This window comes from Trichoplusia ni, chromosome 17, assembly GCF_003590095.1.
Source record: "Trichoplusia ni isolate ovarian cell line Hi5 chromosome 17, tn1, whole genome shotgun sequence".
Taxonomy (NCBI): Eukaryota; Metazoa; Arthropoda; class Insecta; order Lepidoptera; family Noctuidae; genus Trichoplusia; species Trichoplusia ni.
In genome coordinates this window covers 5691864-5716061 of record NC_039494.1, presented here as the reverse complement: position 1 = coordinate 5716061, position 24198 = coordinate 5691864, and the positions used below count along the sequence as shown (strand labels likewise).

Sequence of the window (24198 nt, the reverse complement as noted above, 5' to 3'; positions counted from 1 at the left end):
ACGGCTTTTGAATCACCAAATAATAAACGCATTTTTATTAACAACCGCCTGGGTGAACAGCATCAAACTACAGAACACAAGTATCTTCATTCCTATCCAATCAGAAGATACTTAATTAACGAACTCGATACCCCTATAAAACAGTATCAATGCCTAACAAACGAACACAACAAACCATGTCACATTGTTTACTGATGCTCATACCGTTGTACTGGGAACGCTTGTGAAACTTACTGCTTGTTCCGCGAATGTCGCTCAAACAATGTCTGTATACAGGCCAATAGGGTGATCGGTTACATTGTATACCTAATAAGTTTGTTGTATCACGCGCTTTTTATGGCTCCGATCTGTTATCGACGAATCAATTGATTACTGAGATGATCAGTTCACGCATTCTTGGCATAATCAATTATTACTATTTGTAAACAAAGATGGGTATAATCTAAATATTTTATTGAATTATGTTGGTTTTTCGGAAACAATTTGATGGAACAATTTAACCATCAGATCATATTTTGATAGTTGATTTAATTTAAATACTTTGTTTTACAGCTACGTTGGGCTCGCCGTGTCCGATGCCCGACCCGTCGTCCTACTGCCTCAATGGAGGCACATGCTTGTTCTTCGAAATTGTTCAGGAACAAGCTTGCAAGTAAGTTCCACACACAAAAATTAAAAAATCGATCACATTTTGCGAAAACGAGCCCTAAATATAATATTTGTATCTTTCCAGATGTCCGGAAGGCTTCAACGGGCAGCGTTGCGAGAACAAGGATATATCGAACAGAAGCAGTATGTCCCATTCCTACACATGTAAACTGGGCCTCTCGATTACGTACTACTGTTAGCCAGCGAAGCGCAGGCGCATAACCCACCTCGTTCCAATTTTAAATTTAAAATTTTTAGCTCGCGACTTTCCGACGCACTCGGCTGGACTGTGAAAACTTTTACGTTTTACGAGACAGATATTTGCATCTATTTGTAGATTTACATTCATATTTCTTAACATTATCAATGTTAAATATGTTTTTATTTGTTTTTTAATTTATGCTAATGCTGCTACATTTTGAAAGTTATTCCACTATTTGTTTTATGTGACTGTTAACGTAGTTTTCACAGCCCTTGAGCCTAGTGATTCCATCGCGAAGGTTTATAGGAAAAATACGAGAATGATGCAAATACGAGCTGTAGCAAATGTTGCGACAGTGTTTATGCTGACTACTTAGGAATCGTTTTAGTTGCCAGCCGTGCGCTAGGCTATTGTAAATAAAAGATTTTTTAACTATGAATCTCGAGCCTAAAAATCGATGACGTAGATTCTAACTTATTGATTTTTAGTCGTTAATATCTATCGCTTTTATGTAGGTACATTCATTTATATTCGGTAACATTTTAACTTCAAGGAGCTTTAAATTATTATTAAATTATTTATACTAATAGCCCAGTGAGATTATAAACTTTTAAGTATATTTCCATTTAACAGTTCCAACAATTATATTAACTATAATTATAATTGAACTGATTTCTTAACATTTCAGGAGTTTTATCGATTTCTCTTTGGTGATAACCGAAATAAGTCCTATTTAAGACTTCATTTTTATATGCATTGCAAAAAGTGCTATTTCCTTTACTTATACTATGAAGCGATAACTTTTGCAATCCATTTGTTCTTCTATAATTGAAGATGTAAATATTTTAATCATATTTGTAATATTTGCAATTTATTATTGTTATTATTAACTGTAAGGTTTGATAACTAGTAGTATGTAATATTATGATAAAGAGACTTTGCAACTTATGTACATATCTATTAGGGTAAGGGTTTTTACAAAAATACAATTATAAAAATAGAATGGCGAGCTTGCTATGTAAATTAAATACTTATTAATTATTAAAGGCTGAAGTGAATAAGAGTTTGTAAGACCAAATTAACAAAGCTATTGGATATGAGCAGTCTAGCTTCCTAATTCTTGAGACTGCCGATTTATATAACAACGAAACGCTCTTATCATTTTATAAATCAGTAACTAACTTGATAATGCTTACACATTAAGTGAACACTAAGCATAGCAAGTGCAGCCACAATGTAGTAAAAAAGGCAATTCCCACATTTTCACCGGTCCGTTACATCACCTAGTCAGATACCAGTTTTAACTATAGCTAGGTAGAAATAAATGAATTAATTTATATATAATTTTACGAGTGTGTCTAATTGGACGTATGGTTGTGGATATAGCGATAACATTTTTTTATTTCACTGTTTCTCTCTAACTCGCTATATGGGACCGAAACTTGCACAATAGTTATACAATCCTTGTTGATTTCATTTTGTATAAAGTTCTTACGAATTTAAGTTCACTATTTATATTTTGTAATTAAAGTAGAAAACTGACTATTTATTTTTAATAAAATTTTGAGGATTTTAGGGCATTTATACGTCTAAGATGGAATGGCGTCGTTCGTGAAAATTCCGAACTCTTTGGTAAATATTCAGTTTGAGTAATGTTGCAAAGGTCAAGTACTTAAAGCTTTTAATTAAAATAATTGTTACACTGCGCTAGTGAAGCAATTTGTATTCGTATTTTCTCAGAATGACGTCATTACATTTTCAAACTTGAGCATTGTATTCTCACAACAAATATTAAGGCGCGAACATCATGTCAAGTCTATGTAATGGATATACCAAAATCACAATAAAAGAATGAGTGTTGGAATTAACAGAAAGGCGACAACGTTCTGTTTTTATTTTCATTTGCATTTTCCTTTAACCCTAAATAACGTGACGGAACGAACATCGAAAATCGAACAATCAGAAATGGTATGTATTTATTCGAAATTTATTTTATGTCGTGCACTCGTCTAACCATCCGCACTCATTTTCTAGAAATGGAAAACTGTAACATAAATTTGGTCATTTGAACTTTACAGTTTTTCATTTTGTTATCCTGCAGACTAATGCTTTTTATGTTCGTGGGTACTAATAAGGGATGCATGCGGAACGCATGTTTCTTACTCTAAAACTTCTTCACTTACTATTTGTTGTGAGATAACAATAATTCGTAGGCATAACATTGCATGCGATTAATTGTTTACTTTATAACTAACATGTTTTTTGTTTACACAGACAAAGGCGAACCACTGTGGTGAAGACAACGAAGCGGTACGATTGTAGCAAAATGTTTTGGCATTTTTATATTCATATTCATAAGAAAGAAGCATTCCTGCATTTAAATGTTATTGGATGAAGGTATTCGCAAATTGTTAATATTTTTTTGCTTTGGTTTAAGTAAGAATCTCACTGCCAATGTATATTTATTAAGAACTGCTTGTGCGCTAGTGAATTTCAATTCTAGCTGAAAGTGGAAATTCCTTAACTTTTAAATGAAAATTGTAAAAACTGTACTAAAATTTGCTAAAACGGAATAATAAGAACTATTGTACTTTGTATGGATGAGTTCAAGGTGTATATTTGAGGATTTCTTTTTTATCTTTTATTAGTTTTAAGTGACTTGTTGAATTTGCTTAACTTGTAACTTTACACGATCAAAATAAATAAAAAAAAACCTGCTTAAATTTCTACTATAATTACTGGCCTTAAAGTCTAAATATATAATTTAAATTAAACAAGCGTGAAAAATGACTTCCAAATATACACCTAATAAATATAATACGTGCTTTAAAATAGACATAACTTGTATGATACCTAGATATAAGTAACGTGGTGCTTGAGAAATTGTGAGTTAACGAAATTAATTCCACTATGTTCCTACTATTTGAACGGTACACTTAGTTATTAAGTCAAAAAGCGCATAGTTAATTTTGTCCAAAACATCAAAGTTAGTTTTGAAAATTATCGCAATTTAAACGATATTGTTATACATTTTTTGTATTAAATATTTAAATGGACACAGACCGCTATGCTTTTAATTATATTGAAAATAAACTATAGCAACCTCTCATTTGATTTACGAAAACAAATCGAGACGGCATAGATAAGTTTGCTTCTTACTACAAATAACATTTTCACATGCAAATTCAAGAGCTCCTTGGATTTGTCAGATCAAGTAATACCTATTACTTTTAAGACGTTGCGGTAGGCCCAATGATCGTGATTTACTTTTGGGCAAAGTCGTTTACATACCTAGGTATCCTTGTTTACATAGCGGCAAGATTATTATTAGGTGAATGTTACATAGTAGAGAAAACCGCAGTACTTAGATATTAATGGCGTGCCTTAAAATATTTTCAGCAATTCAATGTAAACATATTTTTATACGACTGTAAAGAGGATTTAATATTTTTGACACTGGCCACTTTGTGCTACAATTACTTAATTTGAATATGTTCTAGAATGTTAGAACTATGATTACTTACTCTTTTGTTTGTTTTTCTCATCATCAGCCAATCTATTTTTGCTGTTTAGGTACGTTTTAGTGTTTAGTTCAATATAAATGAAATTGTTAAGTTATATTAACAGTCATGTACAGTATTATTTGCTGATTAGGTGTTATTTATTGTAGCCTGTAACTGCTAACTATAAGTGCTTTGTTATGTAATAAACGAAATGTGAATATTGTGTGATGTTTTTCATTCCTAAGTGACTGTTTTCTTTTGCTTTGATCCTTGCGTGTCATAGTGGTTGGCAGCAATTGCAGCTTAGAGAGGCATGTATAAGCCTTAAGGAGGCAAGGCATAGGCAAGCATGGTTATGTAAATGTATGCATGGTAACATTATTGGACCTCTCAATCTCTATCTCAAGCGCATAACATTTAAAAAACGATCAAGTGGGAGTCGGACTCGCGACCCTGAAGGTTCCGTCTAGGTAGGCTAAAGATAAACAAATCTATGACAGTAACAAGTTAGCAACCAATACTTAACCTTGATCTACATATAGTATTTGTTGCTATAGCGGCAACAGAAATGCATAATTTGTGGTTCATGAGATACAGCCTGGTAACGGACGAACAGACACAGAAACACAGCAATAGAGTTAGGTTTTTGTCCTGTTGGTATGAAAACCCTAGCAAGCAGTCTTTGTGTATTCATAACAAGCTAAGAACTTCATTAGATTATTGCACATATTAATAAATCGTACATCTATTCAATATATTAGACTTTCATGCCGTGCAGAAGATTAGACACAAATTAAAATAAATAAGGACACAGAATCGAGTGAAAAACGACGAGCCCGTGAATAAGAGATGGTAATTTAAGTGTTACTGGTTTGCATTAAAAAAAATGCATATTTCAGTCCAAATTTTATGAATGAAAAAAAGAAATACAAAAAGTAGGTACACTATAACAATGTTCTATACACTAATTCGCTATCGGATACTTAGCTAGAAACATTCAACATGAGCACATCAAACACCAAAATTTCGTTTAAAATAGTAAGTAGGTACATAATTAAAAAAAATAAACTATGCAAGTGAAAATAGTTTAGTTAAGAAATGGTGTTGATATTGAAACTATAAAATAAAACCAATTTGAGAATTCTAATTCAGCATAACCATACCTAAGATTTAATTGTTAGAAAAGATGTACTGAACATAATCTTTTATAAACAACAAAAACATACAAGTGACTTCAAAATAATACTACTGAGCCAAACTTGATGATTTTCAAGGGATCAAATGACAGCTATTCTTTTAAATGAAATAAGAATTATCAAAATCAGATTATCCAGTCCAAAGTTCTGAGGTAACAAACTCAAAGACCTCCTCGTTTTTTTGAAGTTGGTTTAAAATAGACAAGTTTAAAAGCAGAAATGTATCATTTCATTTAAAAACAAGTTAAGACTTGGCTCTTAAATACTATTTACAAAATTTAAAAGTAGTTTTTTGTATGTATAGCTAAGACAAGCAATGAGAGTATTAAATAATAAGCAGGTTTCCTATAATACATAGCTCTGCAGAAGCTGTTTTAATGATGCAATGTTTAAAAAATAATAACCTAGTTTATAAACATAAAATTTATACATCAGATAAGTTCTAAAACTGGGCCACAATTCTTCTATTTGCAATCATTGAGGAGTGAATGGACATTCAATTAAAATGACATTGACATTTTCCTAACATAAAAATTGAAAATTGTTGTATCGAAATTAAATGTTCCACCGCATACTAAATAGCGAAATTGGGGCCCTGCATATTAAGCTGCAAAATTTCATTAAAACAGATGTCATAATAAAATTAAACTAAAAAATAATGTATTAAAAACGAACTTTGGTAAAATCAATTCCAAAATTACTATTTAATACTGTTTGTAAAACATGATCCATGCCTGTACTATAAGTTCTTAAGGCAGAACTGTTGCCTCTGTAGAAACGAGACAGAGCAATTATACTGCTGTGGTATAAATTAAATTCTGATCTGTGTTTGTGAATTTCCAAAACTATTCAAGATATTGAAAATTTGCAAACACAGATTGATAGATTTTTGTTTTCTCATTGATGTAGCATCAAAAGTTGAAAATTTACCAGATGTTGGATAATGGCATTTTAGTTATACCACAGCAGAATAGGTCATGTAGCTGCTTCTCTTTTTCACATTGGCAACCTGCTTTAAGATCTCATGAAAAGCATACAGCTTAGTAACTAGTAGCTATTTCATTGACATTACAATACTAAAATACAACTAATTTTACATTTAAACTAATCTACAAATTTATAACTTACAACAGTTTCCATTTTATGAACACTAGTGGTAAATGATTTCAACTGTACATTTTGTGCATTTGCTATTGAGACGGGCTCTGCTTCAGCCCATTTGTCTGGTACATCGCAATCAGTTTTAGCGTGTACAAGTACGTCAAAGGAACATCTACAGTCTAAGAATGGTAAGTATGATATTGTTGCGGCTACCTGCAACATGACGTCTCGTATCTCTTGTTGTATTTTCTTAATGTCCTTACTGCCGACGGTCTCATTTTTCTCCTTAGATAGAGCGATATCACCATCTTCATATTGAACATTGAAATCCCAACATTCTAGAATTTCTTTGTTTGCTACATTGAGAATTATTAAGGACAGTTTGTTTATTTTCTTCTTGATAATCCATTCTGTAAAAGAAAAAATAAATGGTATTATTAATTATTGTTATTGCTCACTGCAATAATAATAACAAAAACTGTGCTTACATGATCAACTGAATTAACAAATGAACAACATTAAAATAATATTTTGTTTCAAACTTTCATTCACAAAAACAATTGAAAATCAACTTTTCACCTCCCTTTCAAGTTACCTGAAATTTAACTGGCTGAATAAATAAAAAAAAAAATCAAGCAAAGGGATTTTAATAGTTTCCTATGTTTGTAGCATTTATACTTAACTTATAATCACCTGAGTAAAATTAAAGTTTTAAAGTTATTATCTTACCTTCACTCTGTGTAAGCAAATTATTCAAAAAGTCCTTAATTTGTGGGTCCTCGGATATTAGCAACGTTATGCCGTATTGTTGTTCAGCTTTAAAACTTTCCGGTGGATATAAACCTCTTTGAAACAAAACTGAATTTATTGCGAACTCTGTAAAAGAGTTAAAATTGGGATAAAATAAGGTACGTCTGTTATTAAAATTTTTGAAACACAATCGTATTTATTACTTACTAAGGTATTCACAAAGGATTTGCGCAGATCCTCGTAAAGTGATGCAGTTCTTGGTTTGTTGTTGAGACATTTTGTAACAGCTCAATCGTGTTCTTTATTGGATCATAAAAGGTCACCCTGATAAGTTAAAATCCAAATTAACCAGTAACAAAAGTTAGTACAGTGTTACACGCGATAACCGTTCGTTCGTCTTTTGAGTTTTGAGTTTTTGACTGTTTATTTAAATGCACGAGTGTCGTTAATCGTTTCTAAACGATTCAATATAGGTAATTTAAATGAAAATGTTAAAAGTGGCAAATAATACAATCCTAAACTGAATGACCTTAATAATTCAAGATTTTTTTTAGATTTTGTACTCAACGATGTAAATAAAAATGATATTTCAATTTATTATAACTTTATATGTTTTCATTCAAATTGATGAACGAAAAATGTATTGATTTCACGTTTTGTTTTATTACCGTTCTTTGTTCACTTCACTGGCTGTTTTAAAATTGCAGTACTGAAAATAAATAAATAAATTATATAAATAAATCATATATAAAAATGTATGACATCCTTCATCTGAATAGTCGCTATAGAACTGGTAATGTAGCTTATGCTCTGAAAGATAATAAAACGCTATATAAAAAACATGTCATGTGTACGACCAACTGTCATGACAACAAACAAATTCGATTAATTATTTAGATGAAGTTAGTCTGTACTAAAACATCATATGAATTAAGTTTGTGTGATTTTTTGTAGTACTAAACAATGAGCTAGATTTCGTACTCAGCTATGGGCCGCACGCGGCGGAAAAGAAGCCTAAAAAAAGCGCGCGCCTTCTGTGCATGTGACGACCAAGAAGAGATCGTGTTATTGAACACTTGGCTCGCGAAAAATTCTATGCAAAGAAATAATAAGCTAGTTCTAGCAATATTCGACGATACTGGCAGGGGTGTGCTTACAAAGAAGAAAGTACAATGCGGAGAGGAACTGATGAATCTGCCGCTAAACTTGACTATCAACGTAACTACGATTTTGATGGATAACTTATTTTGTAGAATATTTTTAGAGAATTCCAAACTGTGTTTAGTAGAATATAAGCAATCTGTGTCGTTTCAGTCCTTGATGGCATTTTATCTTGCATTTTTAAAGTTCCAGAGTGACAAAACAAAGTGGCACATTTACTTAGAAAGTTTGCCAAAAGAATACACTGTTCCTTACTTTTTGCCAAATGAAATAAAACTTAGTGTTGGTAACGATATCCAGTCTGTGATTTCAAAGCAAAAAGATATAATTGACACATCTTATAATGTTTTTGTAAATATTTTATTAACTAACTTAAGTACAGACAACATAATCAAAGATTTCAAAAAGTCCTTTTCTTTGTCATCATATGAATGGGCCTATTTTACAGTAAACACAAGATGTGTGTTTATGGATTTAACAAAAGTGATTGATTTAAAGAATGTTGAGAATTCAATTATTAACCTAATATGTGATAATACCAAAATATCATTGTGTCCATATTTAGATATGATAAACCATAGTCCAAATGCAAGAAACGAAACCAAGTTGCTGGTGAGCAAAGATATACAGAATATTAACATTAGTAATTTAAAAGAGGATTTATTTTCTAATATACATTTTTCAATATACACTAAGAGTGATTTTGAACCATATACACAAGTATTTATATGTTATGGAGATAGTCATAATTTGAAATTGATAACAGAATATGGATTTTTCTTGCCGGCCAATGACTTGGATTATGTCTCATTTACATTTGAAGAGGTTTCATTATTTTTAAGAACAAATTCACTTAAATTATCACAGGATCAGATTTCTTTTATCAACAGTCATGGTTTGAATAAGGAATTGTACATTGATTGTAAAGGCCTAAGTTACAACTTCTATGGGCTGTTATTAGTTGTTAAGTACTACTATGATCAAAGTTCTGATGTAAGTAGGTTGATATACTCTGCAGCCATTTGCTCCCATGATAATAATTTGAATGATATTATTTCACCAATGGTCAAAGATAAATTAGAGAGTATAAAGGTATCTTTAGATAAACTAAGCAATGTGAACAAATGTGTTATTTTGAATAACTGTGTAGAACTTATGTGTCAATATGTTAGGATATTGGAGAAATTTATTAAATGTTAGAAACCCATTTTGTTTGTTTCATTTTTCCTGACTCGTTATTATAGCATTGTTAATCTGATAACGAAAAATCGGCCTTTTTGAAAGTAAACTAGAAATACCTTTATGTGTAAGGTCTGTGTCTATAAATAAAAATCACACAAATAAAAGGAACATCTCACAAAGCGCCATCTAGTGTTGACATTACAAGTTTAAGAAGCTCACAAGTTATTGTTACCCAACCTGACAAGCCACTGGGCTAAAATCAATTTCATAGATGGCAGTAAGACCACCACTTTTGTTTCTGTTGTTAGACAGAAGAGGGAGTTACTGGGTCTGTTCTGCAAACTTTCCTTACGAGTTGTAGTTTTTATTAAATTTCAAACGATGTTATTGGCTAATTATTCAGTTTATGTAAGGGTAAGCCAACGCTACTACATATTTTTTTTTGGATTCTTCAATTCTATATTCCCGCATTCTCATTCTTTTTCATGACCCATAAAAATGTGCCTAAAACATTATTCGGCTCCCATGCATACACTCACACACTTTTTTCTGATTATTTTCTATTTTTCTAATAAAACCACCAACATGCAAATCGATTCATATACCATAAATCTGTAATGTGCTCCATTTAAAATTAACGCAAACTTGTTTACCTATCCTCGCAACAAAACAAAGGTCATAATCGTTTACTGGGAAACAAAACAAGAGCTACAAATAATGCGAAAAACAACAGTTTCTGCGCCAATAAGTTGTCAAACAAAACACATTGGTTTGCTCTGAATATTCACGGGCTGCGAATTTGCTTTGAGGTTCTTCACTATAGTTGGGCACGACACGGATACGTTGTGGAACGAAAGTTATCATCTACCTGCTGAAAATAGTTAAATCTAGGTAATTAGGTACCTTCTGACTATAACACTAACCCACATGATTTGTGTTAGTGTTGGGTGAGAAATTAACACATCTAGGTACTGGTAAGTTTTTCATTTCCTTTTGTTGTGTGTCATCCACGACGTCGAATGGCCTACGTCTAGGTACCATGTAATTTTGCGATGGACCGATGGCCTAAACAGTGGACCTCGACAGGCTGAATTGATTGAATGATAGAAATTTTTGGCAGCGGAACACTCACCCACACTCGTGCATGCGTCGGGTAAAATTACTGAGCAGAGATGCTGGAGGGAAATCTGACATCCGAGGATGCCTAGCTGTGCTGTGGAAATGGGCACTAATGTGCGGTGCGGGGATAGCTCTTTCTTGTACAGGGTGATGCCATTTCCACCAGATCTGTGCTGACCAAGGCAACATCTATGATGGATGGTTGAAACAGGATCCTTGTCAGTTTTTCTGATTTTGGCACTTGCGCGGATATCTAACAAAGGTGACAACGCCGTTCGCAATCTCGCAGACAAATTTATTGTGTGACCAAAGCAAGATAAGTGAAACGACTCTACAGGTTCTTTACAAACCAATGCGTCGTCATGATTGAACTCTTCCTCTCCATGCTGGTTTCCTGCAATCCTTTTGGCGTAGTAATTGGTGGTTTGTAAGAATTTTTATATGCACAGCGAGTACGTTACGTATCCATCTAGAGAAATTTATCAGTTTGGAGTAATTTTATTTAATAGAGCTATGGCTTAACAGTAGTAGTAAGTAGGTATCTGAATGTTCAAAATATCCTACAGCAATAGCAGCAGAATACATTCTACACAAAACTCTTATTTTAGCGTAACATATTGCTAGTAAAATTTTGGACAAGGAATCGTTGAGTTTAAACTCACGAAACTCTACAACTTGAAAGCTGTGAATAGTGTTGTGAACTAAGTCGATGTTAATAGATGCCTACACGACGAATAATATAAACGATGCTACCAAAATTAGTAAAAAATGTTTACAGCAAAGTACTACTACACTCGGCAGAAAATTATAATAATAATTATGACCCAATTCTAGATTTACTCTAGATAAAGAGGCATGAAAGATCGGCGGGGCCGCGAGTTGAACTGATACTAGAAACAGTTATTCAAGAAATAATAAATTACAAATCCGTGTCACAAAAGTTATTATAATTGTAAAAAATTATATTATATTTTTGACTCAAAGCAATATTTGAACATTGTTGAATCCTACTTACCTACTAAGCCCCGATATTTCAAATGGCCGTTACTTAATTGGTTGTCATTCTAAAGATTGGGACTAGTTAATGAAAATTCTCACCTACTGACCACAGCTCTTGACACGAACCTTGGCGGATACCCAGGAAAATGATGCGTTGACAAACGTTACAAAGAAGGGGAGAGGCTTATTTTAGGCTCTAAATACAATTGAAAATACCTCTATCGATATCTTAAAGTGAATCCCTAGGAGCATAGTTGGCGAGGAGCGGTTTACGACGAGCCCAATCAAGAGGCGACGCCGCGACTAACTGCAGATCTCTTGGGAGTATGGTGGCGACCAGTTACAATGCGCTTGGTTCATTTTAAAGCGGAGATTAAAATTCGAAAAACTTAAGACTGTAAGAACTTATGTACTCTATCTACTTAAGTAAGAACCATAACAACATGGCAGGAAATGTAATTTTAGAATACACCTTTGCAGGCGGCTGTCAAAACGAAAGTTATTCAGCAATGATTAAATTGAGTCTCAAAGTCAAAGTTTCTTTAAATTGGGTCTGATATTGTAACGACTAGACCAGCTGTTAAAATAAGTTCGAGATAGTTTAGCATAGCAAATTAAAAAAGGTCTGCAGCTAAGTTGGTAGGTGACTATTAATATTGACCTGAAAATATCATAAATAGAGGTTGAAGGAGAGAACTTAGTGTCCCAATAAATTTAATATATAAAACAGACATAAATATAATATTTACAGACCTTACTTGGGTAATTCGACAACCGACGATTAACGATCCCCGACGGTGCCATCCACTACCAAATACCGTCAACCAATATTGGTTAATAAAACCATGATCATCAAAACTTGGCGCCGATTCCAACACCATAATGTAAACTGTTCCTGTTGACAAGCACACCAACATTTTTAAACACAGTGCCGGTCCATCCCTCTCAAATTAAGGACACAGAGAAACACAGTGTCGTCTGTTGGAAAACTATACAGGGGATGAATAATAAGGAATGAAATGTTTGTATACTAGTTGTAAAGTTAATTTTTGTTATCTGTTTATTGTTGAGACTTATTGTGTCGTTTTGTTTAACTAGTTTTGTTGACGAAAATATATTTGAGTGTTGTCGAAAAACTGTTTTTTTTATAGTCGTGGTAAACATAACAACTTGATTTGATTGTCCCGAGTACTTTAGGTGAAGTCTTAACTCGGATACTTATGATACGATAGAGTGAAGGGCATGTGTCAAATGTTAAGGTACATACCTACCTGAAAAACATCTAAAATCGATGTGCGTATTTTTAACTAATAAACTATTTAAAATAAAGCGGGACTTAAAAGCCAACCAAATCAAGTACTTACCAGCCGTTTAATTATTAAAAACCTATGTGTTTGCATGAAAAGACGCATCAACATTGTTTACCTTTTTTAGTCGGTATCTACATTAATTCGATCGGTATAGGTTGAAACCTTGAATTTATACTTACTTTTTATACATAAAAAGTTACATTTTAGATACAAAGAAGATATACTTACGCTGTCTTTTTATTTCGCGAAGATTGCGTAAAAACAAAGTAGAGTCTATGTATAATCTTTGGTAACATTATTATAGAAAACATGATATAATGCTTATTTGCGGTCGTATTCTGCAATAATTCATCGATTGTTTTCGTCGCATACTCAATAAGGCATAACGTAAGCTTTGCTTGCAGAATAGCCCCATAATTTATAATCATTGTAAGTAGGTTATCTATTACTTCTTATTACTAACATAAAAATAACATGTTTGAAAAGAGAACGCAGTATCACAAGGTAGTCGTTAACCACTCAAGTATACATATATTATATTTAGACTAATTATATTTTATTTAAGATCAAACATTTTTTTGTTGTCTACAAAATATTGCTGTATGTAATCAACGACTTTACTATAAAAAAATACTTATCCTATTATTAAAACCCTAGATGGGCAAAAAAGAGAAAATATCGAATTCCAGCTTATTAAAGGCTAAGGAAACTTAGTTTTCCCAAATTAATGAGCTGAGAACCTGTCGAAAGCGAATCAGAAATCGCAAAAGATGTTTACAAATAAAAAGACTACCCCTTATAATAATATCATCAATCATGATCGGGCTTCTTATTACTCTGTCAAGTTTTCCTCCATTAAAGAAAAACTGTGACTCCATAGATATTACCCGTCAATGGGGAAAACACTGTATCTACTGATTGACCATATAAAAAACCGGATGATTTATCATTTTTATTGCGACAAAAACATGTTTATGAGCATCTTAAGAGGGGCGCAGGGAGGGACGCGCGGCCTATTCTGTGTATGCTGAAATTAATATTGTTCGATTTTGAACTACCTTCTGAAATCTGAAGACGCTGTTGTTGAGAGAAAATGCGGTGATGAGTGTTTGTTCCATCTTCGTGAAGTTTTTAAATTTAACAGTAAAGGAACTAGGGGATCAGATAGAGTCTTTTATGACATAGAAGAAGAAGAATGTATCAAAGTATAATTTAATTATATAAAATTGACTGTAATTCCAAATACTTAAACTTGTTCGGAGACATCAATCATAATAATATTATTCTAAAAGAATTCACGAAGATACTAAATTGAAATAATAATATGACCTACTTAACAAGCTAGTAACAAAAGTGGCTACTTATTACTTAAGATAACTCAACATTTTTAAAAAAGAACATTTTTAATATTCCTAATAATTGTTGTAAAAACACAGCAATGAAAAAAACATTAGAAACAAAAAATACTGCAGTTTTAAATGTGATTGTAACCAGAATCTACCCCTCGATAGCGAAACAAAATAATCATTGGCTAGTTATAATGCCCCGGGGGACTGTTCTCTAACTATAAACGCGATATTGCCTCAGATGGGGTGACGCCGTGTTTTCATCGCTTACTGCTTATTATTTTTTGTCGCTATTTGTTTTACTTTTGTCACTTGTTTTGCTTCGATTAAAGTTTTTAAGATTGGTATTATTGTATAGATAAAGTTTAGTTCTCAAAAGCTAGGAATTAAAATTAAAATTGTAGAGACGCGTGAAAATAATGAAAATTTATTTACCTACTTATTTACAGGAGACAGTTATTACACGTAAAAAGAAATCCCTTGCCTTATTAGAGATATATTAATGCTATTGACATAAAAAAGAACGTTATCTAGTGAAAATGCCACAATTACACATACCTACATCAATTGAAAATTGCAGATCTAAAATATCAGTACGAATTAAAATCAATTAAGCTTTACCTACAGTTTCAATTTCTTGCACCATTCGAGGAGCTGTAGGTAATAATTTAATAATATTTAATTAAATCGAAGGCTCAGCAATATATTTTTGATAACTATTACCGTGGTAGTCAATTTCGAAAGAGTAGATACCGAATTTTATGATATCTCCGAATCAACGTAAAATAATTTCAATTAACCAACAAGCTAGATAACTGAGAAATAATGTGGGGACTTAAAGCAAGCGGTTTTCAGAGATAAAAATGTTATGTTTAAGATATTATAACTTCAACATGCTAATTTGGTAAATATTAACTATCTAGTATGTTATTTCAGGCGGAAGGCCTCATTCATTAAAAATACTTCAGTCCAAATGAGTTAGGAAGCTAATGATTATCATAAAGCATTCAATTAAAAAAAAGCATTAAATAATAACTTCTCATGTACTGGGTGGATAGTTGCCAGATTTTTATGTAAGTTTTCATGGTTTATTGTTTTCACAACGTACGTTAGAGCTCAAAACGCAACTTGGTTCTGTTATGTTTAGGACTTTTGGCTATGAAGCTGCTTCATTTATTAGACATGCATTTGGTCAACCAATAGAGTAACATGGACTTCTGGGCCAATGGTTTCTGTGCAAATCAAATCGTCGTTTGCGTGGCCTCAGTCGTAAGTACATGGAGCGCTGTAACCACGAAAATCTCTGTTCCGCGCAATTAATTTATATAAAACGATAAGGTTTTAAGGCGAGGAATATGCAAGGCGCGAGCCCGATCCGCGTTACGTGATCAAGATAACAGTAGAGAACGCTTCTTGTGCTGCAGGGGTGCCACGACATTGTATACACTAAGACGAGCTGGGTGGTTGAGGTCACCACGCTCTACCTAGTTTGCGCGACGTACCGCGGGTTCGATCCACGCGCCGGAGAAGCGTTTGTTTTGTTATATCCAAGACTGCTCAAATTGCTGCACAAAGATTAAATTTCTGTGTAAGGAGTCGTTTCTAAATAACAAAAAATAAGAAAAAGCTTTATACCTTGAAACCAGTGTCTGAATTTAAAAATCTTATTATTTTCCAAGCTATGTTGAGGTCGGCTTTCAGTCTTAGCGGATTCAATTTAGTTACAATTTAACCTTCCGTACAACACATTTAACTGAGTTGATTGAAGCCCTAAGATAAACGGCCAAATCGCACATCAGTCAGCTTTCCTAGCTTTTGGTTTAGACACTCAAAACGAGGAACCTTAGAATTCTACAAAATTCTTCGCCAACCCTAGAGCGAACGCGTTCACCGCGAATCTTGCTAATAAAATATTAAATGCTCACTTAAACATCTATATTGCCGCGAGTAATGACTGGCAACACCTTCTGAATACGAGAGCGGATGAAGGTACGTACTGGAGTAAAATATCACTCTTACTGATAAGGGGAAGTTTTTTAGTCACGATTTTAAGAGAACTTAAATATTATAGGTTAGAGGTGAAACGAGGAATGAATGTAAGTTGTATAGCTACGACGGGCTTTGAGGCAATAGCTAGGTAAAATTTCAATATTGATCAACATTTTATTTTTATTATTTTTGCGTTCCCGAACACGATTTTTTGTCAAAAAACATGGCTCTTTCCAAATTATTTAGGTTCAAAAGAAAAGAATTGCGAATGGTTTGTGTCAATATCAGAAACTTTCGTAAATGTTTTCTTTGTCCAAAACATGGCGATAGAAAATGTTATACAAGAGATTCAGTTTTCCTATCGCCCCTTTCAAAAAAATATTCCAAACGGAGCCTCGCATCGGAATAAATAAAAAAAATCGTATTGCGTAGATATCTCTAAAATCTACATACGTCGAAATATTCTCCCCAAAATCTGATATATGCCGAATGTACCTACCTATTGTTTATCACGAAAAAGTACGCCAGAAAACAAACGTCCCATAACATTATTACAGTCAATAAATCTGGTTGATAGTACAAACGGAATCAGATTCGCGGTGTCGGTCCGTATCTGTTGAAGTTTCACGATAAATACCGAGTGAATCTGCATAACTCCCGATGTGAGTGGCGGCGGTGGGGCGCGCGCCGGGATGTGCTCATGTCAGCACTGCGGATGTGGTAATGAGTGAGCACCGCTGGAACACTAGGGTATGTAAATATCAATTCATTATATCTAAAAGTGGAATTCGATTGCGTCCCAATATTATTTTCCCCATTATCTTTTAGGTTTTTTGTTAATAACACATTCTTGAATGACTGGACCAATTTTGATGTAGTTGTATTATTTTTATAATTCTTGTATCACTAAATATATCATTCACTAATGGCCATATTTTAAGTAAAAACTCTCCTGCTATTGAGCACAACCAGTCTACTCACAGAGTATGATGTCATCATCGGCCTAGCCTTTTCCCAACTATGTTGGGGTCGGCTACCAGTCCAACCGGTTTCAGCTAAGTACCAGTGTTTTACAAGGAGCGACTGCCTATCAGACTTTTCAAGCTTCTGACTACCTGTAAAGACTGTCGAAGATGTAGGAATAACAGCCGGGACCCACAATTTAACGTGCCTTCCGAAACACGGAGGAACTCGTTGTGACAAAGATGGTTACCCATCTACGGACCAACCGCGTCAAGCATAGCTAAGCCTGTGATCGAATCACTTATGCGGTTATAGCTTAGCCACGAGCTCCTCGAGATTTTCTTATGATGTATGAAACAGATTTATCGATTTATACCTTACTGCCATTATCTGACTTGTAATACTCAAAGCAAGTCCAAAACTATTACTATTTGTTTGGAAATAAAAAATTCTCGTCTTTATCATTACTTATGAGCATGTCTCAAGACTGTACATCTTATAATATAAAGTGCCTCATCTACTCCATTCGCAGCTCCGTCCACATCCAGTCGGTTGAACATAAGACATTGTGTGCGGTAGCACACTTCCTGACTAACTCTCGCTAGAACAACTGTTTGTTTGTACGGAGCTCATATTCCATATATTATTATGCATATTCCTTATGATATACCGCTCTTATAATTTATAGGTATCTGGGGTGAGCCACGAATTATACATACATTGTTAGTTACAGGTTCGTTATGATTGTTTGCCTCTTTTCTTAGTATATGATCTGAAAGTATGAAGTTTACAAAAATAAAATAAAAACCCCATATTCACATTTGGTTGTACTGGCTGTCTTTCTGTTCTTCAATTACCATGGTTGGTTTGTTTAAGATTATTGGTACCTTAAACACTTGAAAATTTCGATTATAACTCAAATATTTGTTTAAGAAGCTTTTATCCCGATCCATTTGAACATAAGAAACTCAAATACAAAACTGATGTATGAAGAATCGTCCAAAGTGTGTATCCCTTAAGACAATTATATTTGGTTCCAACAAAAACATTTCGCCACCGTAGGGAAGGTAAGATTGTGCATAAATTGAATCCGCACTGACCCCTCTGCCCTGACCCGCCGGGGAGCACATTGTTGCTCTATTGCCTCATCTTTACTGGGCTATTCTTTTATACTTGTTTCAAATCTGAGATTGATAATAGGGTAGAACTTGGTAACTGAACAAAATGTGAAATAGAAAAGTATTTTTTTATATGTAAAATGAAGTTTTTAGATTCAGACGAACTTTAAATAAAGAAGGACAAAATATTTTTGGCAAAAGAAACTTCCACGTAGGACATCTAAAATATTCATTTTTCCATCATTGTTTAACATCAGCTTGGTAATATTTAGTTTCCTGCACAAAGTACTAGATAAGTTAGTATATATCATGACATCATATTGCGTTATTACTTTTTTCATCCTCCATTTTAATAATACGTTTCTGTATGTATCTAATGGTACCTGGCTATGGAGAGCAAGCCCATCAATAGACCGCTCCCTCAATATGGCCTCTCCTCCGCAACCAATATGTATCTTACATATTTTACGCTGGACCTCTTCCTATTTTTTATCGTTTTCACCGGGGTTACAAGGAACCCGAAGAACTAGATTCGTTCTAAGGTGAAAGGTTTAATATAATACTCAGTCTTTCTCCTTAATGCCATTTGTGGTGATGGCGACAGCAATATACTGATTAGGGCATTGAGAACCATGAAAGTGAACATTATTGATAAACATAAATAATCTTTTTTCTATCAATTATCAAGCCTTCATTTAATAGAGTTGTGTCATTGAAAAAAAACATCTATATAATATTGATCTTAAGATTTTAACCATACACTTTGGACCTGTGTCACCGTACACGTTTTTAATCATGCACGGGAACCTTCGTTTACGTTATTCTGTGAATGAAAAGCGAAATCAAATATTAATATACCTTATACTTGTTTAAAATGTTGTCGATTTTAGTTTCTTCAATATCCACGTTTTGTTTCCTAGTTATCGCAGAGCCCCGGGCAGTAAGGTAATAGGAAGGCGGGTTCGGGGCGTAAAACTGCACTACGGACTTCATTCTTTGCGACTTGAATATGATAATAACATATTTCAGATCCCTGTTCTGTTGGAAAACCTGCGTAGAACAGGAAATGTATTGTATAGGTGAAGTACTTGAGTGCAATGCAGGTATTTTCCTGTACCTACTCGATCTAGCGAATATCTTTGATAAGATATGTATGTAGGTATAAAGCTAGCGCAAAATATTATGATGGATATTTCGTCGCTAGTGATCCTACATGTTTACTTGCCTATTTTGAAACTCTTCTTAATTTTGCAACTAGCATTGTAGCTGACAGCATTAAGTACTTTTTTAAATCTCACCACGAAGATCAACCACTATACAAATCATGAAACCAAGAAAACTCAAGAAGAAACTTTTCACATAAAAATTAAAACGTACATATAGTAAGTAATAAACAATTCGTAGCCGTTGAAACGAAGTTGGCATTGAATCACATAAACAAGTCGGTATCTACTAGTCGTTACATTTACATACGGGGCGCGCGGCGCTCCGGCAAGCCCCGGCCCGCTCCGGCCCGCGCCGGCCCGCACGCCGGATGCGGGGGCGGAACGGAACTCGGATCGGCACGTGCTTTATGGATGACACAGGTACACTTGTTTATTGAGAGCTTTTGTATATAGAACTTTGATAGGTATATGAAGTATTGATATGCTTGCGTAATATGAGAAGTTGGTTGTCAAATATTATTTGAATGACATAATATATCCGTAGTTATAGCTGCTTAGCCTGAGGTGTAATCATTTCTTAAAGGGTGAAAAAAAAACTACGCTTATGATATTTAAAATCTATTTGCACCCCGACCAAAGCTAATTGAGGTAGCTAAATGACGAATTTATTACAAGACAGTGCACCGAGACAGATCAAGATTATTGATTTGAATAATCAATTTACACGTAGACCACCATTTTAACCGCTTTCAGCGTATTCTTCGCAAATCGTTCTTGGACAGTCAAAGGTTAACAGTCAGCTCTGTAAAATTTGTCTTGCAGGTCTAAATAGTTTCCTTACTGTATCAACCTACAGGCAGCTGTTATTGGTTCATCGTAGGGCTAAATCTTCCTACATCCTTTATTTCTTCACCGCTACGACAAATCCTCTGAATACTTTATATTCACATCTCCATTCAATTACTTAACCATAAGAAACGCGTCGTTATGCCTCGGACCGGCATTCTTATGTACATATGCGAGCATACGGAGAGGCTTTTACGTAGAATTGTTCTCGCATATTGTTGCCAAAGATACCAACGATGTACGAAAATCTGTTTCTAATACTAATGCTTAAACCGGGTGCGACAAACGTACCTGTTAAAAACCTTAATATTTTTATCATACCATTTTAGAAATCATTTTCATCATCAAACACGGATAGTCGAGTGGTTGAGGTCATCACGCCAAGTCGTCTGTGCGCTTTATGTCAATGCTCGGGTAGGACAAGCTTTCGTGGATAACACAAATGCTTGTTCTGAGTCTGGATGTCTTGGAGCATGTGACGTGCATCCTGCCGTGATACAAGGAAAAATTCTTTGCTGCGGAAGTCGTTTAATATATAATAAATAAGCAAAAGTTTAATGATGCCTTGAATGTGACAACAACTGTACGCGTAGTTACAATTAAACACGTCATATTATGTGTCAGTTATGTGTCTGTGGAAGTTAATTCATTAGGGTTACAATGTTACATGTTCTTTAACAACGAAATTTTCGAAACCAACTTCACTTTAACTCGACCAAAATTTGTATCACAGAAATGAATTGTCAGCTCTATAAGAACGTACATCTGAGTTCATACGTATTGTCGCCTGCCGCGTATTTTATAGCGAAAACTCTTAAAGTTATTGCCCATGTTTTAGTTGACGCTAGCGACAAACTGTTCCCCATTATTGCTGGCCGACAAATCTGCTCTTATTTTTGTTTATTCGCCGATTTTGTTGGAAAGATACTTCACCTAAAATAAATGTGTTAGTTGCATGTTAGATAAGGTACTTGATTTATCCGGACAAAGTAAGTAGTATCTGCTAGACTATTGCATAGGATAGGTGTGCTTTTGACATATTATTGCCTAAGAATATTTCCCTGAAAAGCTGTTTGAGTATGAAGATGTAGTACAGAATGAATTTCAGTATTTCTTCGTGGATGCTTCAAAGTATTTTCAAAATAAAAATAAATCTATTTATGAGATTCACACAATACGGACAGTATGCATTCAAATTATTTAGATATTTTAATACATAATATTAGAACTTCATTTAAAACATACGAAACCCTCCATTTTTCACAAAACAGTTCATATTATAGTCACCGGAGGTGATATAAAACATATCACTAATAAATATCAATTCGTAAATTACAATTCATACAATGACCTCTAAATCAAAGCTTGTACATTTTGTATGAAACTGGTCTAAACAGATAATCCATTTATTCGTTTATTGTGTGCGATGTTAATATTTTAAAGTGTCGTGTCGTGTACACGCCGGCCGACACGGCTCGCATATTTCATGCACCCGTCGGCGCCCGGACGGCAGATTCTGTTATGATGATATTGTATTTAGGTATCATTTATAAATATTGTTATTCTGACAACATAACCAAGTTTAGAGTTTATAAAGTTGTTCAAAGTCCTTGCAGCTAGGTTTGCAGCACTAGTATGTAAACCACATAATTTCCCTTAATTCCCGTAAAAAGTAAACGAACATGAATATAACTTAATATTTTATACACTTGACAATATGAGTCCATTTTTTATTAAACAATTAACCTCTATGCAGCCTTTTCCACTTACCTACCTAGTGTTTGTGTGAACTTATGACTTTAGAATTGTTAATAAAAATATGAATTACGAAATCTACATAGTTTAGATAGCAGTATATAGCTCCTACGTCACAGTTTCAGCATCCACACAACAGAATCAGTCCGCCAGTCCGTCCGGCAGTAACCATCATTTTGATTGAAATTTACTGCAGCACGGAGGGCAGAGGGCGTCGTAATAACGTTACAATAAGCTACTTCGTGATTAAATGGCCCTGTATTGTAGTCAACGTATTGTTTTAGTGTTACGACATGATTTAGGAGGCGTATTGAAGAAAATGTTGATTTCCTTCTGTGAATTTTGAGATACAAGCTACTGTTACTTGACCTGGCCATTAAGAATAATCAAAATAAAAACACTGTGTTCCTATTATATAAGTAGTTAAATAATAAAAAAGTCTAGTTTTTGGTGTGATTCAAAACGACAAAAGAAAATATGATCATGAAAATAGTCCAGCTTGAAAATGCTGTCATAAAAGCAGATATAACTTTTGGCAACCGTTCCACAGTACGTATGCGTCAGGACATGTGAAGAAATATTAAAAATGGCCGGCGACCCGACAAATATCATTAAATTGGACAACGGGACGCAGTGGACCTGTCTGATGGTTTGACGGGTAGAGTGGGCTGGATTGGATGTGGTATCAATAAGACAATATTGTCAAAGCTAAAAAAATATTACGTGTTGACACCAGATGTTCATCTGCTTTGTTCATATATATTTATCAAATTATATGCTTAACATAACAGTATATAACCAATCGGCAGTCAAATGTTATAAATTAGAAGTAAAGACAATGGTCTACAAGGATAAAGGTCTATGTAAACACGTGCAGATGTAATTGATCTAATACTTCAATCCAATTTATTTAATTTAGCTTCACCGTTGTTGGTAACATATCTGCGCTGGTATAAAGGACAGGATGAGATGTAGAGATAACCTGAACCCAGGTCAGTCTTAGACGATCTTTACATTAAACCATCATTTATTTTTAAACAAAATTGTTTTTCTTTTTCATTCTTCAGAAACGCCTACGTCCTATTCATCCTTCATCTAAATAATATATGTCTTGGAGAGAGAGAAATATGATCTGATCACACAAAGAGTTCACAATGGTATTTCTATTGAAAACACTCTTAGTAGCTCAATGTAACCATTTACTAGATTGCATTGTGACGTCAGAGTCTTCACATATGTGGTGGCAGACAAAGTTGTCGTCTCAATATGAACAGCCTGTCAGGTCCAGCATGATCGATCTCGCGACCGAAATATTGGTAGCGTCAGTGTAGTGTCAATATTTATGAATTGGTGTTTGGTAAAAGAAACTAGGCTTGCAGAGCAGATGAAAAACTATTGGCAATAATTATAATTAATACTCCTTCATATTGTAGAGCTAAATTAAGAGAATCTTGGTTTGATGTGAGTTAGTAAGTCCCCATAGTAATTTTATTTAATTTTGTAACTTATCATATATTTTAATTGGTCAATGAAATACAATGACGGTGAACAATGAAGAAGGCACTACTTGTTTTTTGAAATAACATTTTATTTCCGCTTGTTTCCGTATCAAACTCTTAGATAACTAAAACGGCTATTCATGCATGCAATCGATCGCTTTTTCGATCATCTCCTCAACTCTTTTAAATTTACTATACCAAAATGTATTATGTAAAATGCGTACATAACCCCAGTTCATATGTAAAAGTTAAACGGCGAATAGTAATGGTCAGTGGTACATATTAGCAGCTCTCGGGCAATCTGCACCGAGTGGAGGTAATGAATTGGCCGCGTATGATTGATTC

The 24198-nt window shown here is 34.0% G+C and overlaps 3 protein-coding genes across 4 annotated transcripts in view; 2 read left to right on the top strand and 1 right to left on the bottom strand.

Moving 5' to 3' along the window:
- The window catches only part of LOC113502293 (protein vein), a 55539-nt gene extending 50963 nt beyond the window's left edge, over positions 1–4576 (top strand). The window contains exons 4-6 of one of the 2 annotated variants that reach the window (XM_026883805.1): positions 553–652; positions 734–792; positions 3125–4576. In XM_026883805.1, the coding sequence (XP_026739606.1) occupies positions 553–652; positions 734–792; positions 3125–3147 (182 nt within the window). In that variant the 3' untranslated portion in view covers positions 3148–4576. Of the gene's footprint in view, positions 1–552; positions 653–733; positions 2750–3124 lie in introns of those variants that run through there. The other variant, XM_026883804.1, reaches the window with a different exon arrangement.
- A 1091-nt stretch (positions 4577–5667) lies between these two features.
- Positions 5668–7832, bottom strand: LOC113502292 (mitotic spindle assembly checkpoint protein MAD2A). Its single transcript, XM_026883803.1, has 3 exons — positions 7608–7832; positions 7380–7526; positions 5668–7060 (listed from the first exon to the last, which is right to left on the bottom strand). The coding sequence occupies exons 1-3, from the start codon at positions 7675–7677 to the stop codon at positions 6654–6656; spliced, it is 624 nt and encodes a 207-aa protein (XP_026739604.1). The 5' UTR covers positions 7678–7832; the 3' UTR covers positions 5668–6653.
- A 399-nt stretch (positions 7833–8231) lies between these two features.
- LOC113502545 (SET domain-containing protein 4) lies at positions 8232–9768 on the top strand. Its single transcript, XM_026884155.1, has one exon. It carries the CDS (start codon positions 8388–8390, stop codon positions 9759–9761), a length of 1374 nt encoding a protein of 457 aa, XP_026739956.1. The 5' UTR covers positions 8232–8387; the 3' UTR covers positions 9762–9768.
- The last annotated feature ends 14430 nt before the right edge of the window (positions 9769–24198 follow it).